Source organism: Scatophagus argus, chromosome 1 (genome assembly GCF_020382885.2).
Source record: "Scatophagus argus isolate fScaArg1 chromosome 1, fScaArg1.pri, whole genome shotgun sequence".
NCBI lineage: Eukaryota > Metazoa > Chordata > Actinopteri > Scatophagidae > Scatophagus > Scatophagus argus.
In genome coordinates, this window is record NC_058493.1 from 6,614,407 (window position 1) to 6,630,793 (window position 16,387).

The 16,387-nt window shown below is 40.1% G+C and overlaps 1 protein-coding gene across 1 annotated transcript; it reads left to right on the plus strand.

The window, feature by feature from the left end:
* Window positions 1–4,042: 4,042 nt before the first annotated feature.
* sv2ba (synaptic vesicle glycoprotein 2Ba) lies at window positions 4,043–15,824 on the plus strand. The gene is made up of 12 exons (XM_046385448.1): window positions 4,043–4,520; window positions 8,394–8,574; window positions 10,081–10,232; window positions 10,726–10,859; window positions 11,403–11,492; window positions 12,019–12,132; window positions 12,301–12,389; window positions 12,578–12,742; window positions 12,866–12,999; window positions 13,272–13,472; window positions 13,557–13,716; window positions 14,325–15,824. Exons 1-12 carry the CDS (start codon window positions 4,043–4,045, stop codon window positions 14,506–14,508), a joined length of 2,082 nt encoding a protein of 693 aa, XP_046241404.1. The 3' UTR covers window positions 14,509–15,824.
* Window positions 15,825–16,387: the final 563 nt, after the last annotated feature.

The following is a 16,387-nucleotide window of genomic DNA, read 5'->3' on the forward strand; positions in this document are numbered from 1 at the left end:
GACAACTTTTAATTTCTTTGAATGTTTTCTGCGCTATGCTATTTAATTTGTTGTCAGACAAATTATTGAGTAAGTTAGAAATAACGTTGACTGTAAAAATACCATACCTTTGGAGCCAATTTATTTTTCTCGTTTTGTCTTTACAATAACATCAAAGCTGTGGATGAGCTTTTTCATCCACCATTATATACATCAACATGTATATATATAAAAAAAATCTCTTCTTGTAACCCTTGATTCACCCTGCTACTTGGTTAAAGCTGATGTGTAGAGATGTGTATGAAAGACAACCCTCTCATACAAGTTTGAATGCCTTCCATTGTATGTAGGACTCTGTTGTGGGAGCAAAGGTATTGGCATGAAAATATTAATTGAAATCAAAGAGGATTGTCCTTTGACCTCTTGAGGTCACAGAAGAGCTGAGATTAAAATGAACTCACTGTTTTGACAGCTGAGTTACTCCACCAACACCAACAGATACAATGGGCCTAATGGTTGCCTTTTTTTTTTTCAAAAAGCAGAACATCATTAACAATATGTCTAGTCTAGGTGGAAATCACACTGTTGCTTAGTGGAGCTCTGGTGATACCAGTTGTTAGAACAGGTTAGATGGGGATATAATAATAATATAATGTAAATCAAAATCAGTCTGATGACAACATACGCAATTTTGGTTGATTTTTAAGCAAAGAAAAGTATGAGTTTTTTAATCATACCAAAACACTGTTCGTGTTCAAACGCTGACACTGTTCATGTACAAACACTGTATTAATGCAACGTATACATTCAGTTTCATAGTGAACAATTGCAGCTTATATGCAAGGCTCCAGAAGAGAAGAAAGTGAATAAATAAAGCACTTCCCCAGTTCTAAGTAACTACTGATGGACTGCCCTTGAGCAATGCACTTACGGCTGATGAGGGGGGCAGAGTGAGACAGTCGGAGTTGCTTTGTAGCCAGCAGTGGAATACTGTGGTTATATCATCCAGCTGACGGGATGATTCAAAATGAGGACATAGCTGGAAAAAGTCTTCAGCTCCTCTCCCAAAGCACCTCAACTGTGTGTGCATCCACTGTGCGTGTATGTGCAGCTATTCTTCTTGTTCTTATTCTTCTGTTACTACACACATAAACAAGTGTGTATGGTTCTCTTGCTTCCTGAAGAACAAGCTGGAGAAATTGATGAAGTGAAGACGAGGGACTAGGGCGCCAGTTGAACTAATAAATGATCTGAGCAATAAAAGGTCACTTGTGAAACCGAGATAGCTTTTTGTAAATTACACGGCCACCCCGCTGCTTCCTATTAAAGCTCAGACGCACATTGATTTTCAAGATTTAAAAGAGCTCTTTGACTTTTCAACACTGGGGACGCTGTCAGAGGAAGGCTGACCATGACCTATTCAAACTCTGCACAAGCATAAATGCTTATCAGACATCTGTGAGTGCATGTGTGTTAACAATAAGGGCGTTCAAGTTACATTCACAGGCTCAAAGTACATCGATAAACACAAACACAGATCAATATGTTAGAAGAGAAGGAAGAGGGAGCAAGACAGTGGGGGAAAGTGTGAGCACAGGAGGCCTGATGGTTATGTAAGTGCCAGCTGTGTGAGTAAAGGCGCTGCTGCAGGATGATGAAACACCACTTCCTCCAGCCAGGCTGAGCATTCACACTCACTTTCTCTCCTGAACTGTCTGTGTAAAACGGTACTGAAATCTTACTCCTGAAAACATAACAGATTATGAGTGCGCACATTTGAAAGTTCAAACCCACACAACCAAGAGCAGTGAATACGTTTCAGTGTCTCAACCCAGACTCCATAATCCACCGCTGCTATCACCCACCTCTATGACTTTCGTGATGAAACAATAATGTGAGGCAACAAGGGCAAAATGAAAAATCTGCGGTCTTAATCTGGATTAAATTACAGTGTTCGTCATCCTGGCTCCAAACCAGAACAGACCAAACCAAACCAACCGTCCACTTGTCGGATGATTGGACTACGGTTGTTTCTGGGTGTAACACAAGCAGAACAAGAAGAAAGTGGCACCTCAAAATAATAAATTATAAAATAAATTAAAAATTAAATTAATAAAAAAAAAAATAAATCTATCGACAAACAGAATGTTTCAACTTTATTATATAATTTGTCTGGAAAAAATGTCTAAAAAGATTTCAGAGTTTTAGAGATATTGTGGAAAAAGCAGTCCACACCAGATGAGATTCTAATCGGTCCCTTTTGTGTACACCAAGTATTTTGAATTTAAATTGCAAATGACGTGGTTCAAATGTTAAATGTGAAGCATTGAAATGATGATTTCCCACAAATCCCTTGGCTTTATACTGCAGCAAGGATGCTTCTTTCTTGTTTCAGATAAACATTACATTTGTTTCAAAATATGCCAGAATAAAATGTGAACACCTGAACTTAATCTTGTTCTGGAGAAACTGCCACTTCTTCTTCTTTGGTGTCACGACACAACCCATTTTCATGCAGCTTCTGTTGAGATATAAATGTTAAACGGAAAACAACCTGAAGAGGAATCAGACTCCTTGATTAATCTTTTACAATATATTTTAAATGTGTGAAAGTGCAAAGATTTTGACATGTTTTAATCAGGAGGGCATCAAAAGGAAGAGAAATGTGTCCTGTGGTCACAACTTTTGGAAAAAGTAATAACACTTTGTTTGTCTTACACACAAAATCTTTAACTCTTAATCTTTAACAACACTGTTGCCCATTAAAGTACATTTGCGGTTTTGCTGCTACAGCCTTAATTTGTATGGTATGACCATTTGCCTATGGTGACTACTGTTTGCAAGTGAGGACTATCCTACGAACCTCACAGTGTAAATGCAAAGCAGTGCCAACAGAGAGAGATACAAACTGAAAGTATCTGAGCACACATCTGGACCCACACTAAGGTGAACAGTGTGACTCAGAAATTCGTCACTTTCTCATGAATGCTGCATATGGCTTTCAGTAATGCAGTTTGTTTGTCTCTCTTAAATGGTTATCACTAAACTACAGGGGGCCCAGCCTCAGGCTAACAATAGTAAGAATATGTCCCTGAGTTCACTGTGCAAGGCCTTTAATCACCAGTAAAACATGTAGCAGCCAGCAAAATCCCTAAAACACTATGCAATTTGTTACTGTCTTTCATATTTATTCCTCTCATCTAGCTGCTATAAAAATCAAGACAGATCTGAATGTGTCATTGCTGCAGCAGTGCTATGTGATGGATCAAAATGGCGTCAGAGCATTTGAGCAGGGAGAGGATGAGATTATCTGGTTGTGTGGAAAGACATTCAGTCTACAACAGAGACTGGGAGTCCTGAGCTGCTCTTTCCTGCTTAATGACACTTAATAAGACTAATATCATGCATTTATTTATGACTTGAAGTTATTTGCAAGTTTCAATGAAGAAAATATAATTAATTAGAATGACTTAAATGGGAAATAAAAACAAACAGTTAGACAGAATGTGGGAGTGAAACCAAGTACAGTGTTTTGCCCTTCTGTAAGCACATGAGATACCCTGGCGAATTCTGCTTTTTCTCTTGGTTTTAGGACTTTATTCTTGGTGGAAGGTCAAAGGTCGTGATATGTTCTTAATGTTTTTATAACGTGAAGCCCATTGAGACTGCAATTGTGACTTGACTTGGCAGGTCACCAGCCTTCCCAAAGGGAACTGTTGCATAGCAGTGTCTCTGCTCTACATGTGCATTCTTCTTTGTTGTTATGCTGACAGACTATTTGTGATGTGTTTTAGGTTCAGCATGCAGCACTGTGCAAATCAAGAAAGGCAGTAGTCTTTCACCGCAGTCACTGAGGCCTTAAATTTGAGAAGGAGACTCGTCAGAGGATCGAGTCACATAATACCTGCAGTTTACACCTGGAATCCAGGAGACTGCACAAACACAGAGCAACTCACGGCTCCTTGGGAGGATTATGTCATTATAGCTGATAATTTTAGCTTCCTAAGAGTACGACGGCTACAAGTCAAAGTCAGTCCTGCTCCGGTCAAACCCAGCAGGAACCATGGATGACCCCTATCACAACAATGTGAACCAGCAGGTGACAGAGGGTGGGGAATACACCTACACTCAGGATGGAGGAGGTCAGGATGGCTACCCTTACCAGACGGACTACCCCCCACAGGAAGAGGATGCTGCTAGTGATGCCACTGAGGGCGCAGATGTGGATGACCAGATGTATGAGGGGGAGTACCAGGGTATCCCCCACCCCGATGAGATCAAGGAGGCTCGGCGGGCGGCTCGGTTGGAGGCCAGGAGGAAAGCCCGTCTGGCTGGCCAGCAGGAAGAGGAGGAGGAAAACCTGCCAGAGCAGTATGAAACCATCATGGAGGACTGTGGCCACGGACGCTTCCAGTGGATGCTGTTCTTCGTGCTGGGGCTTGCACTAATGGCTGACGGCGTGGACGGCTTTGTGGTGGGCTTTGTCATGCCCAGTGCAGAGAAGGACATGTGCATATCCAACTCTGACAAAGGGTTGCTGGGTAAGTGACAGAAAAGGCAGGGAAGATGGAAAAACTGAAGTTTCAACTGAGTGTATGTGGTAAAATCAGATCCACCTTTGGAAAGAAAAAACATGATTTCGCAACAATGAGAAGGAAGAGGCTTAATAATTTGAACAAATTAAAAAATTGTTGATCGAGATTAAAAGTAGCCACTGGCAGAGGTTCCCTCTGGTTGTACTTTGGCACATTGGTGCTTTGAGCTAAATGTTAACATACATATGCAGATGTTAGGCAGGTATTATTTTTATCACGTCAAATATCTTAATTTGGTGTGTCAGCATGCTCATATTTACTGATTTAAGGCACAAAGTACACCCAAAGGTGATGGGACTGTTGTTAATTATACAGGTATTTAGTTAAATAAAAATTTTGACTTGATGATGGCACTACAGGAAAGGTCAGGGGATAACCAGCGTTATTACAATTCATCTGTACTATCGATATCAAAATTTATGACAATCCATCCCTCATGTTAGGGGATCACTGGAGTCAGTAAAACTTTTCTTTGCAGGGACCAAACCCTGACCAAACCCTGCTGGTTGGTCTTTTGGGTGCATTGTAAAGCTGTCCCTCCAGTCATGTCCCTCCAGTCATGCATCTAACTAATAGCTGATTTACCAACAAAATACAGCCTTTGGAAAACCTACAAGACTAGCTAATTACAATCATCAGTGTTGTTCCAAGAGTTCCAGACTTTACCCAGAGAGGAGGAACTCATCAGTAAAATGATCTGCTGTTGTGCCTGCATGATGACACAAAATCCTGCATATGGTTGGCTCCTAATGGCACACGATTGCAGACAACTGCGCTGAACAGAAATATCCGCCAGCCATTGAGGCAAATTAGGGGAAAAAGCTTGGATCTTCCTAGGCAAATGCAAAAAAATACAAATGTAACTGACATTGTGTGTAATAGTAGAGTATGGGTCCATTGTGAGTCGATGAAGTGAGTCATTGGATAGTGAGCCTTGGCAGAGCTGGAAGTTAATTTGAGGGAAATAACACCACATGTTAATTGTTTTATTATGTTGTTATGATACTAGATGGAGAAATAAACCTTATTAAAACGTCACATGTGAAATTTTCCTTTCCAAATGTGAAAATCACATTTTCACTGTGGATGTGAGTTGAATATTTTCATGTGTGATTAGCTAGTTTTTCATGTCTAAAATTTTAAAGTGAAAAGAAAATAGTGTAACATATGAACTGGACATTTTGACAAATGACTGGCGTTTTTCACATATGAATGGAAACTTTCATGTAACAAACTGCAAATTTAACATATGAATTACACACGTGGATCAAAATTCCCACATGTGGAGGCACCTGCTTTCAACAGACTTTTAATGTTACCATTTGTTAAGTATGGCATATTCTTAATGAAGTTGTCTCTTGTAAAACTAAAACTGAAAAAAAAAGAAAACAATATTGAAATTTGTATGCAGCACAGGAGCAACTTAATGGGAAATGTACCTTGAAAACCTCACTTTCTGTGCAGACAGCTAAACTGCAAATTAAAGCCCCCCACCTTATTTCCCAGGCCTCGTGTGTAGCCAGGCAATGTGGCAGATTGCACATCGCTCATTTCATCTTAACAACAGGCTCCTGGGATCAGGCCTTGCAAGAGATTGATGAGGAACCCGGCGGTGATTGTATTCAGTGTGTGTTCCCAGGCTAATATGGAGCATGTTGCAGCAGTCAGAGAGCCTGGTGGACTGCAGCGCGTTGTGCAGAGCTGTCAGATACGCTTCAGGCCTCTGACAGCCTGTGGTAGCAGGAGGAAGGCCTGGCGAAAATGAAATCACAGCGTCTGTGCTGAGAGGGAGGGGGGCATTCATTGGCTGAGAATATGAAGCAGATCTGCAGAATGATCCTATCTGATTCACGCTCATGCTCTATTCACCAGACTCAAGGGAGAAGAAATGTGTTTAATCTTAACCTCTTTCTCTTGGATACCAGACAGACTCCCAAATCTGTAGTTAAAAAGAGGAGGCTGGTTGGTGCACTTACGTTTAATGGTGCTTTTATTGTTTAATCCATGGACTGAAAATATAAGATGGCTACGGCAGGAGACACAATGCTGGAGACAATGAAGAGAAAGTTCTGGCAGGTCTTAAATTTCAGACTTGATGAGATTTAAGCAACTATCTCAAGGAGATGGAGTTAGCAGTGTTCTTGCACTACATCATACAGAAATCAGAAACAAGATGTCGTGACGTGCAGTTACAAATATCAACAGTAATGTCTCTCTTTAGGAACTAGCATGTGCTGTGCTGCTCATTTTAATTTGTCCCTATGTAAAATTTCCTATTAGTACATGCTTACATGAAAGCACTTGAGCCTATAACAAGGCTAAACTGGAACTTATGAACAGCTAGTGCAGGAACTCCAGTCCAGCAATAGTAACAACTTTCATTCACTGGCTACAAATTCGGTCAGTGTTGCTATTGTCAATTCAAGAGTGAGGAATGGCAAAAATGACAAAATATAAAAATGAAGCACGTTGTTATTAAAAGCTTTTCATTGCTACCAAGCCATTTTGTAAAAACTCTGCCAGATGTCCATTGTCCAGTATTCATAAAACTAGCATATGTTTTAACTATGTACACAGGGTTAGCATTTCTTCAGTGTTGTGTGTTTGAAGGATGCGTGTCCTGCAGATGTCTGCAGTTTTTTTCACCTAGATTCGTTGACTCTTCATCTAGATGGGCTAAATACACGGACAGTTCTTTCACATTAAACACTAGAAGAAAAGGAGAACTCTTTTCCCTCCAGGGACTGAGTGTCTTCACTGCGCTGAAGGGCACTTTAACATAATATGAATAGAAGCTTGTTGCTGCAGGGGTCAGTCCCGTGCCTCCAACTGAGGGACAGGCTTTCCAGTTGCAAGGCCACCCTGTCAACCTATCCACGTACATATCCAAAGCATACACATGTCCTTAAGGGACAACTTGGCAATGATACGAGGTGACATGTTAGCCTTGACTCTTTGTCTCCCAGTGCCCTGAGCAATCTCTTGTTGAATGAGTTAGAGAAGTGCAGTTGCTGTGTGGAGCGCTGGAGCATTTGGAGAGCCTAGTAATCCACAGGGAAGGTGCACACTATGGCTCCACATGCCGTTAAGCTGCTTAGTCCCACTGTAATTAGGGCTGTGTGTAGTAAAAACACAGAGCAGACAGGAGGTATGGGTCTGAAGGTTTGACTGCACAATGAAGAAGATGGCCAGTGTTGCTGCTTGGAGTCCTGATGTCGACAACAGGGGAGAGCATGTTACTCTCATAATTATTATCATGTCCTTGATGCAGTAGTGGGTAGCACAGTTTGTCACTGTTATGGGCTGCTGCCTTACAAAAAATAATAAAATGAAATGAAATAATGGCAGAGTAGACTTCGTGCCTGGTGCATGCTGGGACAGACTGCTGAGACTCAGAGTGAATATTGTGGAAGTGAAGCACTCTAAGAAAACTTAAAATGATTACAACCTTCATGTCTTTCTTTTTTGGAATGGTATTTTCAGTCTGGGTTTTTCCCTGTACATCAATATGAATATTCAGAAATTTTGATCAGAGTGCACATGTGAAGTAGATAGTGTGATGATTCCACTTTTCCACTGTGTTCATACAAGGGTAAAGGGAGCCCCCTTGTGGAGATCAGCATTCTTGGCCCTGTTTTTCTTTTTAATTACAGATGTATGATAACTCTTCCTTCCAATGACATTTGAACATTTATATGTATGCAAATACACATATCTATAGAGCCTACACTGTGTTTTAATGAGTGTGCATTAAAACATGTCACTTCTGTAAAGGTCACATGCCTCCAAATGAAATTGTGTTTGTATTTGTATTTGCAGGTCTGCTGGTGTATGTAGCCATGATGGTGGGGGCGTTGGTGTGGGGGGGTCTGTGTGATAAGATGGGAAGGAGGAAGTGTCTGATCTACGTCCTCACCATCGACCTAGTCTTCTCCTTCCTGTCCTGCTTTGCTCAGGGCTACGGCTTCTTCCTCTTCTTTAGGTTCTGCTCCGGATTTGGGTGAGACACATTTACATTTAGATTTCAAGTCATGTTCACATTTGCATTTGCCTCGCTTAGACAAAAGGCAGCTCGACAACAGCCTTTTATAATGACCTTTTCCATAAATAATTCTTGAAGTGGAACCAAGCAAGTCGGTAACATTTCAGAGGAAAAACACATATTTGTTTTTCAAGATATTTGTTCCAAAACAATGACATGTAAATGAGATGAATAATAGGTAGCACTTCCATTAAAACAAACAGTGGACCTTAAGGATCAGCCCGAGCTACACAGAGGACGTCATAGTACAAGACCAGCAGTTCTCTGTTAGTTGAGATTCCTCGTTATTATAAAACATGTACATTTACTGTACACAAAGAGATTTCTGTTTATTTACTTCATCAGAGCACTTCTTTATTAGAACGACTGAACAAAGCTCTTCGCATGTTTTTAATTTGACTTTTATTGCTGGCATCTTGCTGTTGTCAGCACCTTGGTGCTGTTCATGGACTGATGTTGCAGCTTTCAAAGACCCCCTTTTTTTTTCTTTTTTTTTTTTTTTTTTGATGATGATGAATGTACCTTGACTGTGCCCAGACCTGCAATATCGATGTTTGAGTTTTTTACTAAGCAAAAAAAAATTACAAGGTCACCAAAATAGAGCATTCTCCTGCTATTAATTCATTGTGATAATGAGCCCCATGTTAGTCATTAACACTCACATCTGCAGAAGGACTGTGCCAGTTTTGCTGGCTTTGTGAAACATAAAGAGCAGGAGACTCCACACCACCATACCCTGAGATTTCTCAGCATAATAAAACAGGAGCGAAGGCTTCTACAATGCCAGACATGTGTTGATATTTAACATATTGTTGTGGTAAGAGTTTTGCTGTCCTTCATGTAATGTGATTTCTCTGCTATACAAGCATGGTCTTTTTAAACCAGGGAAATTGTGTCAGAGAAAAAAACTGAGCATTTCTTTTATCACCAATTTTGGTCCAGTAGCTGTCTGGATAATATGTCCTGCACAAGTACTTAGTCCGGGTATTATTTTGCAGGTTTTTACTGCTGATTCCGAGATACACCAAAGCTGTTTTTATACAGAAAAGTGCATTAAAATCAGAATTTGTCATTACAAAGTTTTGCACTTTAGCCATAAACTTTTATGCTTAGCTATTATTTGTTCTTAAAGATATTTAAAGAGCTCAACAGCAGTGTTAAGATTGTGTCTTCTTTGCATTGATGTTGAATTCTTTAAATGTAATATTTCACGTTGTGAGAAATAGATTCCACCCACTTTCAGCATTTTGGTGTGGAGACAGACATGGATGTCAGTTGGGTGGACCAACCTTTCAAAATAAAATATTTCCAGTAAAGTCATCAGATTAATGAGAATAACAGTCACATTCCTAATCACTAACAATGGCCAACAGTTAACATGTCAAAGGCAGAGGATGATGGACAAAACATAGGGAATAAAGGAAAAGTTTTGTGGTTTTTATTATAAGGCCGATTTCTTCCCAGAATTGGCGGCTCTATCCCAATAGTATACACCTACTTCACTGAGTTCCTGCAGATGGATAAACGTGGAGAACATCTAAGCTGGCTCTGCATGTTTTGGATGCTGGGAGGCCTGTACGCCTCCTTCACCGCCTGGGGAATCATCCCTCACTATGGTAACAGAGACACAGACACATACAGACTCACATAGCCACACACACACACATTTACAATGCAGTGTTTATACACTGTTTATTTCACTTTTATGTCTTCTTGATTCATTGGAGAAGCACCTGGTTGTTTCATGTGTGACTTCTCCTTTGTTAGTATGCATGACCTGCAGGCTAAATGAATTTCTTACATTCTTTTTGTGCTTGATAATTTGTTCATCTAGAGATCTAGAGACCTAAAAATTAATAATTCTAATTCAAATATATGGAAACTTTGCAGCCATCAAGAAGTCTAAAATGAACCCATAATTCCCTGAGTGACTTTCAACATTTGAATCCATGCAATGTTTCAAATGTAACAGAAGATACAATGGTCTTATGTTTAATGATGACAGTAATTCATGTTGCAAGTAGGACATACAGTGATTTGGACATTAAAATATTCCAGAAGGAGAGGTTTTTGAAATATTGATATGCTCTTTGCTGGATGGTCTTCCAGGTTGGGGCTTCGCCATCGGTACAGAGTTCCAGATGCACAGCTGGAGATTATTTATTTTTGTATGTCTCTTCCCTGCGCTGGCTGCACTTGTCGGAGTCGTTTTCATGCCAGAGAGCCCTCGTTTCCTCCTGGAGGTCAGATTTAGCACTGCCACATTAAAATGCAAGATGTGAGATGATACTGAAAGATGTGGTTTTATTATCTCCTTCAACTTCTCGCACAAGAACACATTTATCTGTAGTGTTAATACAGGATCAATTCAGAATATATGCTCCATATCTTTATTTTCATTATGTCTTTCTACCGTTTTAAACATCAGGCTGTGATTGGTTAAAAATGTTGAGTCATCAGCCACCACAGCAACATCCCACTGTTGTGCAAAGGTAGCAGATGGCTGCTAAGGCGCCACCAGAACAGCACCCACCCCTGTTTCTCATCCAGCACATTGTCAGGCCTTTAACCACATGTGGTATTGTGTTTGTATGTTACAGCAGGGCTGCTCCAACATGTTCATATCAAACACCCCCAAATTATCACACATTTTCCCATCTGATAAGAGGCAGACCTCATGGGAACATTGTTACTCAGCTACAGTGCAAGTGCGAAATAAACCCTGAGAGGTTCAACAGAACACTCTTGAAACATTGGTTATTGCGCTTCTTTTTTTTTTTTCCTAGAATGCCCGACATGATGAGGCATGGATGGTCCTGCGTCAAGTTCACGACACCAACTGGAAGGCCAAGGGAGAGCCGGAGAGAGTCTTCACCGTAAGCCTTTGTGTGCAACACTGGTGTTGTGCCCACTCACTTACTGTCAGTTATCAGTTATTATTAACTTGGCATTTCATTTAAAAAACAAATGTAACTAGAGGCTGTTACCTATAATCCTCAGCTGCCATGAATAACTTTAATGAATGCAGCATTTCATTTAATTGTAAAACTTGACAAATCAAATACACACTGGGCTTTCTTCCCCTGCAGATATTGTGACTGGAAAAGCACAGGTGTGAGTAAAGAATAAAATGACTATGTGGGTTAACTGTCACCCAATCATGACTCTTTAACAGAACGGAGTCCTTGTCAATATTATTAGTAACATTTTTGCTTTTCCTGTATGTCTGCAGTGAAAAAGACTCCAGCTATGTGATTCTAATACTTAAAAAAGTAACACGTTTAAATATCAGTGCATGAAACCCTGTTTAAACTCTTTAAATGAAATAATGTGTTCTGCATTGCTGTTGAAAGGAATATTAAGTTAGTGTTTACATGTCCAAACTCCTCTGTCTTTGTCAAGGTGACCAACATTAAGACTCCGCAAACTCAGGAGGACGAGTTCATAGAGATCCAGAGTGACACTGGGACTGCCTTCCAGCGCTGGACTGTCAGACACATGACTATGCTGCAGCAGGTCTGCAGATCACTTCTTCACTTTACTAAAAGACAGCAAAATTATTACACCAGAGAATAAACTCAGCCTTTATCTTATTTAATCTGCATGTAATGAAAAGGGTTTTTATTCCTCTTTTTCTACAGCTGTCACATGTCTATCTTACTTGTCTGTCTGTCCCTTTATCAGGTGATGGCTAACATTATGTCACTATCAGCTCCAGAGCTCAGGCTGCAAGGCCTCCTCCTGGTTATTGTCTGGTTCTGCTTGGCCTTCAGGTAGAAACAATACTCTTTAGCCTGTAGACCCACACTGAGATTTAAGAAAAATCAAAATCATGGATTTTCAGAACATTTGAAGAGTTTTTGTAAACTTCTCCATGACAGAACTGGAAAAATGTACCCTTGTAATTGTATGCAGCTATGTAAACTATTTGCTTAGATTTATATGTTTCCATGTGTTTCAGTTATCACGGGCTGGGAGTATGGTTCCCTGACATGATCAAATACATGCAGTATGAGGAGTATGAGTCCAAGGTCCGAGTGTTCCACCGAGAACGTGTCGAACGTTTCCACTTCAACTTCTCTCTAGTCAACCAGATCCACCGTGAGGGAGAGTACATCCATGACAAGTAAGTTTCCTCAACATTGCTCCATATGTATAGTGAGAGTTTATTAAAATTAGATGAAGCTCACGCTCTTTAAATTCACACATAATACTGTACTACTGCTTAATGACTTTTCTTTCCTTTCAGGTTTGCAAACATTGAGATAAAGTCTGTGAAGTTTGAGGATTCTCTGTTTGAAAACTGTTACTTTGAAGATGTCAAGTCGACCAACACCTTCTTTGAGAACTGCACCATCAAAAACACAGTCTTCTATAACACAGGTATCATGCACAATTAGTCATGAATGATTGTAGTAAAATTTTCCAGGCATTGTTATACTGTTGGCTCCTTAAGGTTTAGAGATCAAGAAACTCAACTCAAGTAATTCGCAGTATAAAAATATATGTTAAAACATTAATGCTGCCCTAAACCAGCCATCTTAGTCAAAGCATTAACTTTGTAGTAGTAGCAGTAGTAGTGTTTACTCTCAGGCAGTAAGAGGAGCAAACATCTGTTTACAGTTGCCTCCTTTTATGTTCTCTGTTCTCTCCAGACCTCTGGCAGGAAAAGTTCAAAGACTGTCGGATGGAGAACACCACCTTCCTCCATCCGAAGAAAGGCTGCCATCTCAACTTCCAGGAGGAGAATGACATTGTCATCTACATGGTCAGCTTCCTGGGCAGTTTGGCTGTGTTGCCTGGCAACATCATCTCAGCATTGTTCATGGATAAGATAGGAAGAATCAGAATAATAGGTGAGATAAGCAGTAACACAGATGGGTTCTTTGTGTCCATTTTGGCTGATCTGCTTCAGGATGTCATCTTCTATTTTTCTTTAGGTGGTTCTATGTTGGTGTCTTCTGCCTGTACTTTCCTGTTGCTGCTAAGTTTCAGTCAAGGAGCTGTAATATGTTGGCAGTGTCTTTTCTATGGTGCCAGCGTGGCAGCATGGAACGGCCTGGAGGTCATTTCTGTGGAGCTCTACCCCTCCTCTAAAAGGTGCAGTCCCACTCTAACCCACTGGTGAAAGGACCAGGGCAATCTCTACCATAGCTCATTTCTACATATTCCCTGTTTTATTTCTTCCAATTAACCTGTCTCTAAAACCCTCACTTGGTTCCACAGCCAAATAGCATGTAATTCTGTAGGGTTGCATTTGAAAAAGAGTTAGGGCTGCTATCAGCAGCTGAGCCCTGCTCCATATTCAGTCTGAAGATGTCTCCAGTGACTCAAGGCAAACTCATGAAGCAAGAGTTAGCAAACTCATTCACTGAGTCATTATCCTACAAAACTGTTTCTCTTGTAAAAGGAAAATATGCTGTTTCAGTATATGAACAGCAATACATCTGTTTTTCTCTGGTTAGAAGAGTCTCACTTACATGGAATTTCAACCAACACTCCATCAGCATTCACTAATTAAGTTAATTAAGCTAATCTACTAATTATAGCTGTTTTTTTTACAGTTTTTTTGTTTGTTTGTTTGACGACTAAAGATACGCCTAATTCAAGAATTCAAATTCCATTCTATTAATTGAGGGATCACAAAAATAAGAATTCACTCTGTGAAATTATGCATCTAATTTGTCTCTGTCTTTTTGACTCTGCAGAGGGACAGCATTTGGTATCCTGAACGGGATCTGTAAGTTTGCAGCCATCATTGCCAGCTTTATCTTTGCAGCTTTCATCGGCATCACTAAGATCATCCCAATCTTCCTGGCCTTCTCTGCCCTCGTCTGTGGAGGTCTGGTAGCACAAAAGCTGCCTGAAACCCGGGAGAAAATCCTCTCTTGAAAAGCCAAACTCCTGTAGCCTCCAGACCCCAACCACAGTATAACAATGGGGAAAGCTTTTTGGGAAGGTGCAAGCTTAAACTGAAATGGAAAGAAAAGAAAGAGAGGTCATGCTATACAAGCTATGTTTATGAGCCTGCCACGACTACATGATTAAAAATCTTGAAAATCTGTCCGGTTGCCTGTGTGACCCTGTGGTTGCTCTTTATTCCCTCTGTAAGCTCCTCAGGCTGCCCAGCATTTCAGTCACATTGTATAAAACTAAAAAAATAGTGTTTGTCCTTTTCTTTTGGTAATTTACTGCCCGTCACACACACACACACAGTGTAGCAGCATTTGTTTTGTTGAGGTTTGTGTAAAAGAAAGATTAATATAAGATGAAAACGTGTCCGTACTTGAAAGTTGATGTAGTCCATGTTACCATGTTGTGCTCTGAGTTCATTCCCAGTTGGAAACAAAGGAGAGACTTATTGTCATAACTTGAATTGAATTTGAATCCTGTTGTATTCACTGCCAAGGCTCAGCCACAATATTATTGCTGGAGTTGTTATTCAGAGGAAACACTTGGTTTTGTTCACCCAGTCTTTATTTATTCTGCACTGTCCTGTTGTGTATCTAGTCTTAGTTCACATGTTGCTTGGTTTGTTCTGTCTACACATAAACCTGGATTGACCATTTTATTAGATATAGGAGATTTTTTTTAATTGAATCCACTGTGGTTGATTAGTCTCAGCTGATTCAAATCCAACAGCTGACTGGATTCTCCTCCTGTTCGTTGTTTGTTGACTGAGACGTCGTGTCTGTTCTTACCTGTAGAGCTGTGTTCTGTAAGCGGTGATGACATAGAGTCAGAGTGTTACCTGTCACATCCTGCCATGACAAAGTCTGAGGAATTGTTCTGTTTGTTTATTAATTTCTTTTTTGTCTTTTTTTTCTGAAACGAGAAAGATACAAAACTATGAGATAGATGTTTTGATACGATGCTCTCTATTTAACGTTCTGACGAAGAACAGTTTTACAGAACCTGCTGCATTTCTGACAACATGTGTCAAGATTTCTACAGAGCATGTTACTTTTGTTGGTGCGACTGAGTGTGTGTGTGTGTGTGTGTGTGTGTGTATATGTATGTGCATGTGTAGGTGAGTGAGTGCGTGTACATGTGCACATGTGTTTGTTGTCCACATGTCTGTTGATTTACTAAAACACAACAGTCTGACTTCCAATAGTATATTTGTTGTTGTACATACTGTAGACCTGTTTATATTAGCTGTAAAATAGTAGCTCCATCATGACTTGAATAAAGTTGAGGGCTTATGATCCAGTTTCCTGTTAATGATAGATGCAGAACGTACAATGAACATATAGTTATAAGGTTATAAACTCTAAATGATGGGCGATATGAGCTCACAGTCTGTGTGTTGGTTGCCTGATAACATAAAGTGAAGTCTGTATGTGTGTGGTATGTTGGCTGTTTGGGGTGAATAAACACTAACAGACCAGTGGAGAAATGGACCTCAAAGCTCATTAATTAACACATTATATCTTATTTGATTATTCTTCATCAAAAATGGAAAAGTTTAAAAATTAATGAGGTTTGTATGCTGGACTATTTCTTGGCTGTGCACAGAAACTATTTGACTTTTTTATGGAGCTACTTCCCCCAACACGTGCTAAACAGCAACAAGTAGTTTGCAACAAGTGCGTACAGATTATGCGTACTCAGCTTATTCTTGGCAAGAAAGCAATAAATGCATTTCCCATAATGGTGAACTATATATTTTAATGTGATCTGACAACTTTTAACCTGCATAATGTGTGAAATGAATTCACAGAGGCTTCATTATGAGTCATTAGGACTCTTCATTGTGGTCCTCAGGAGG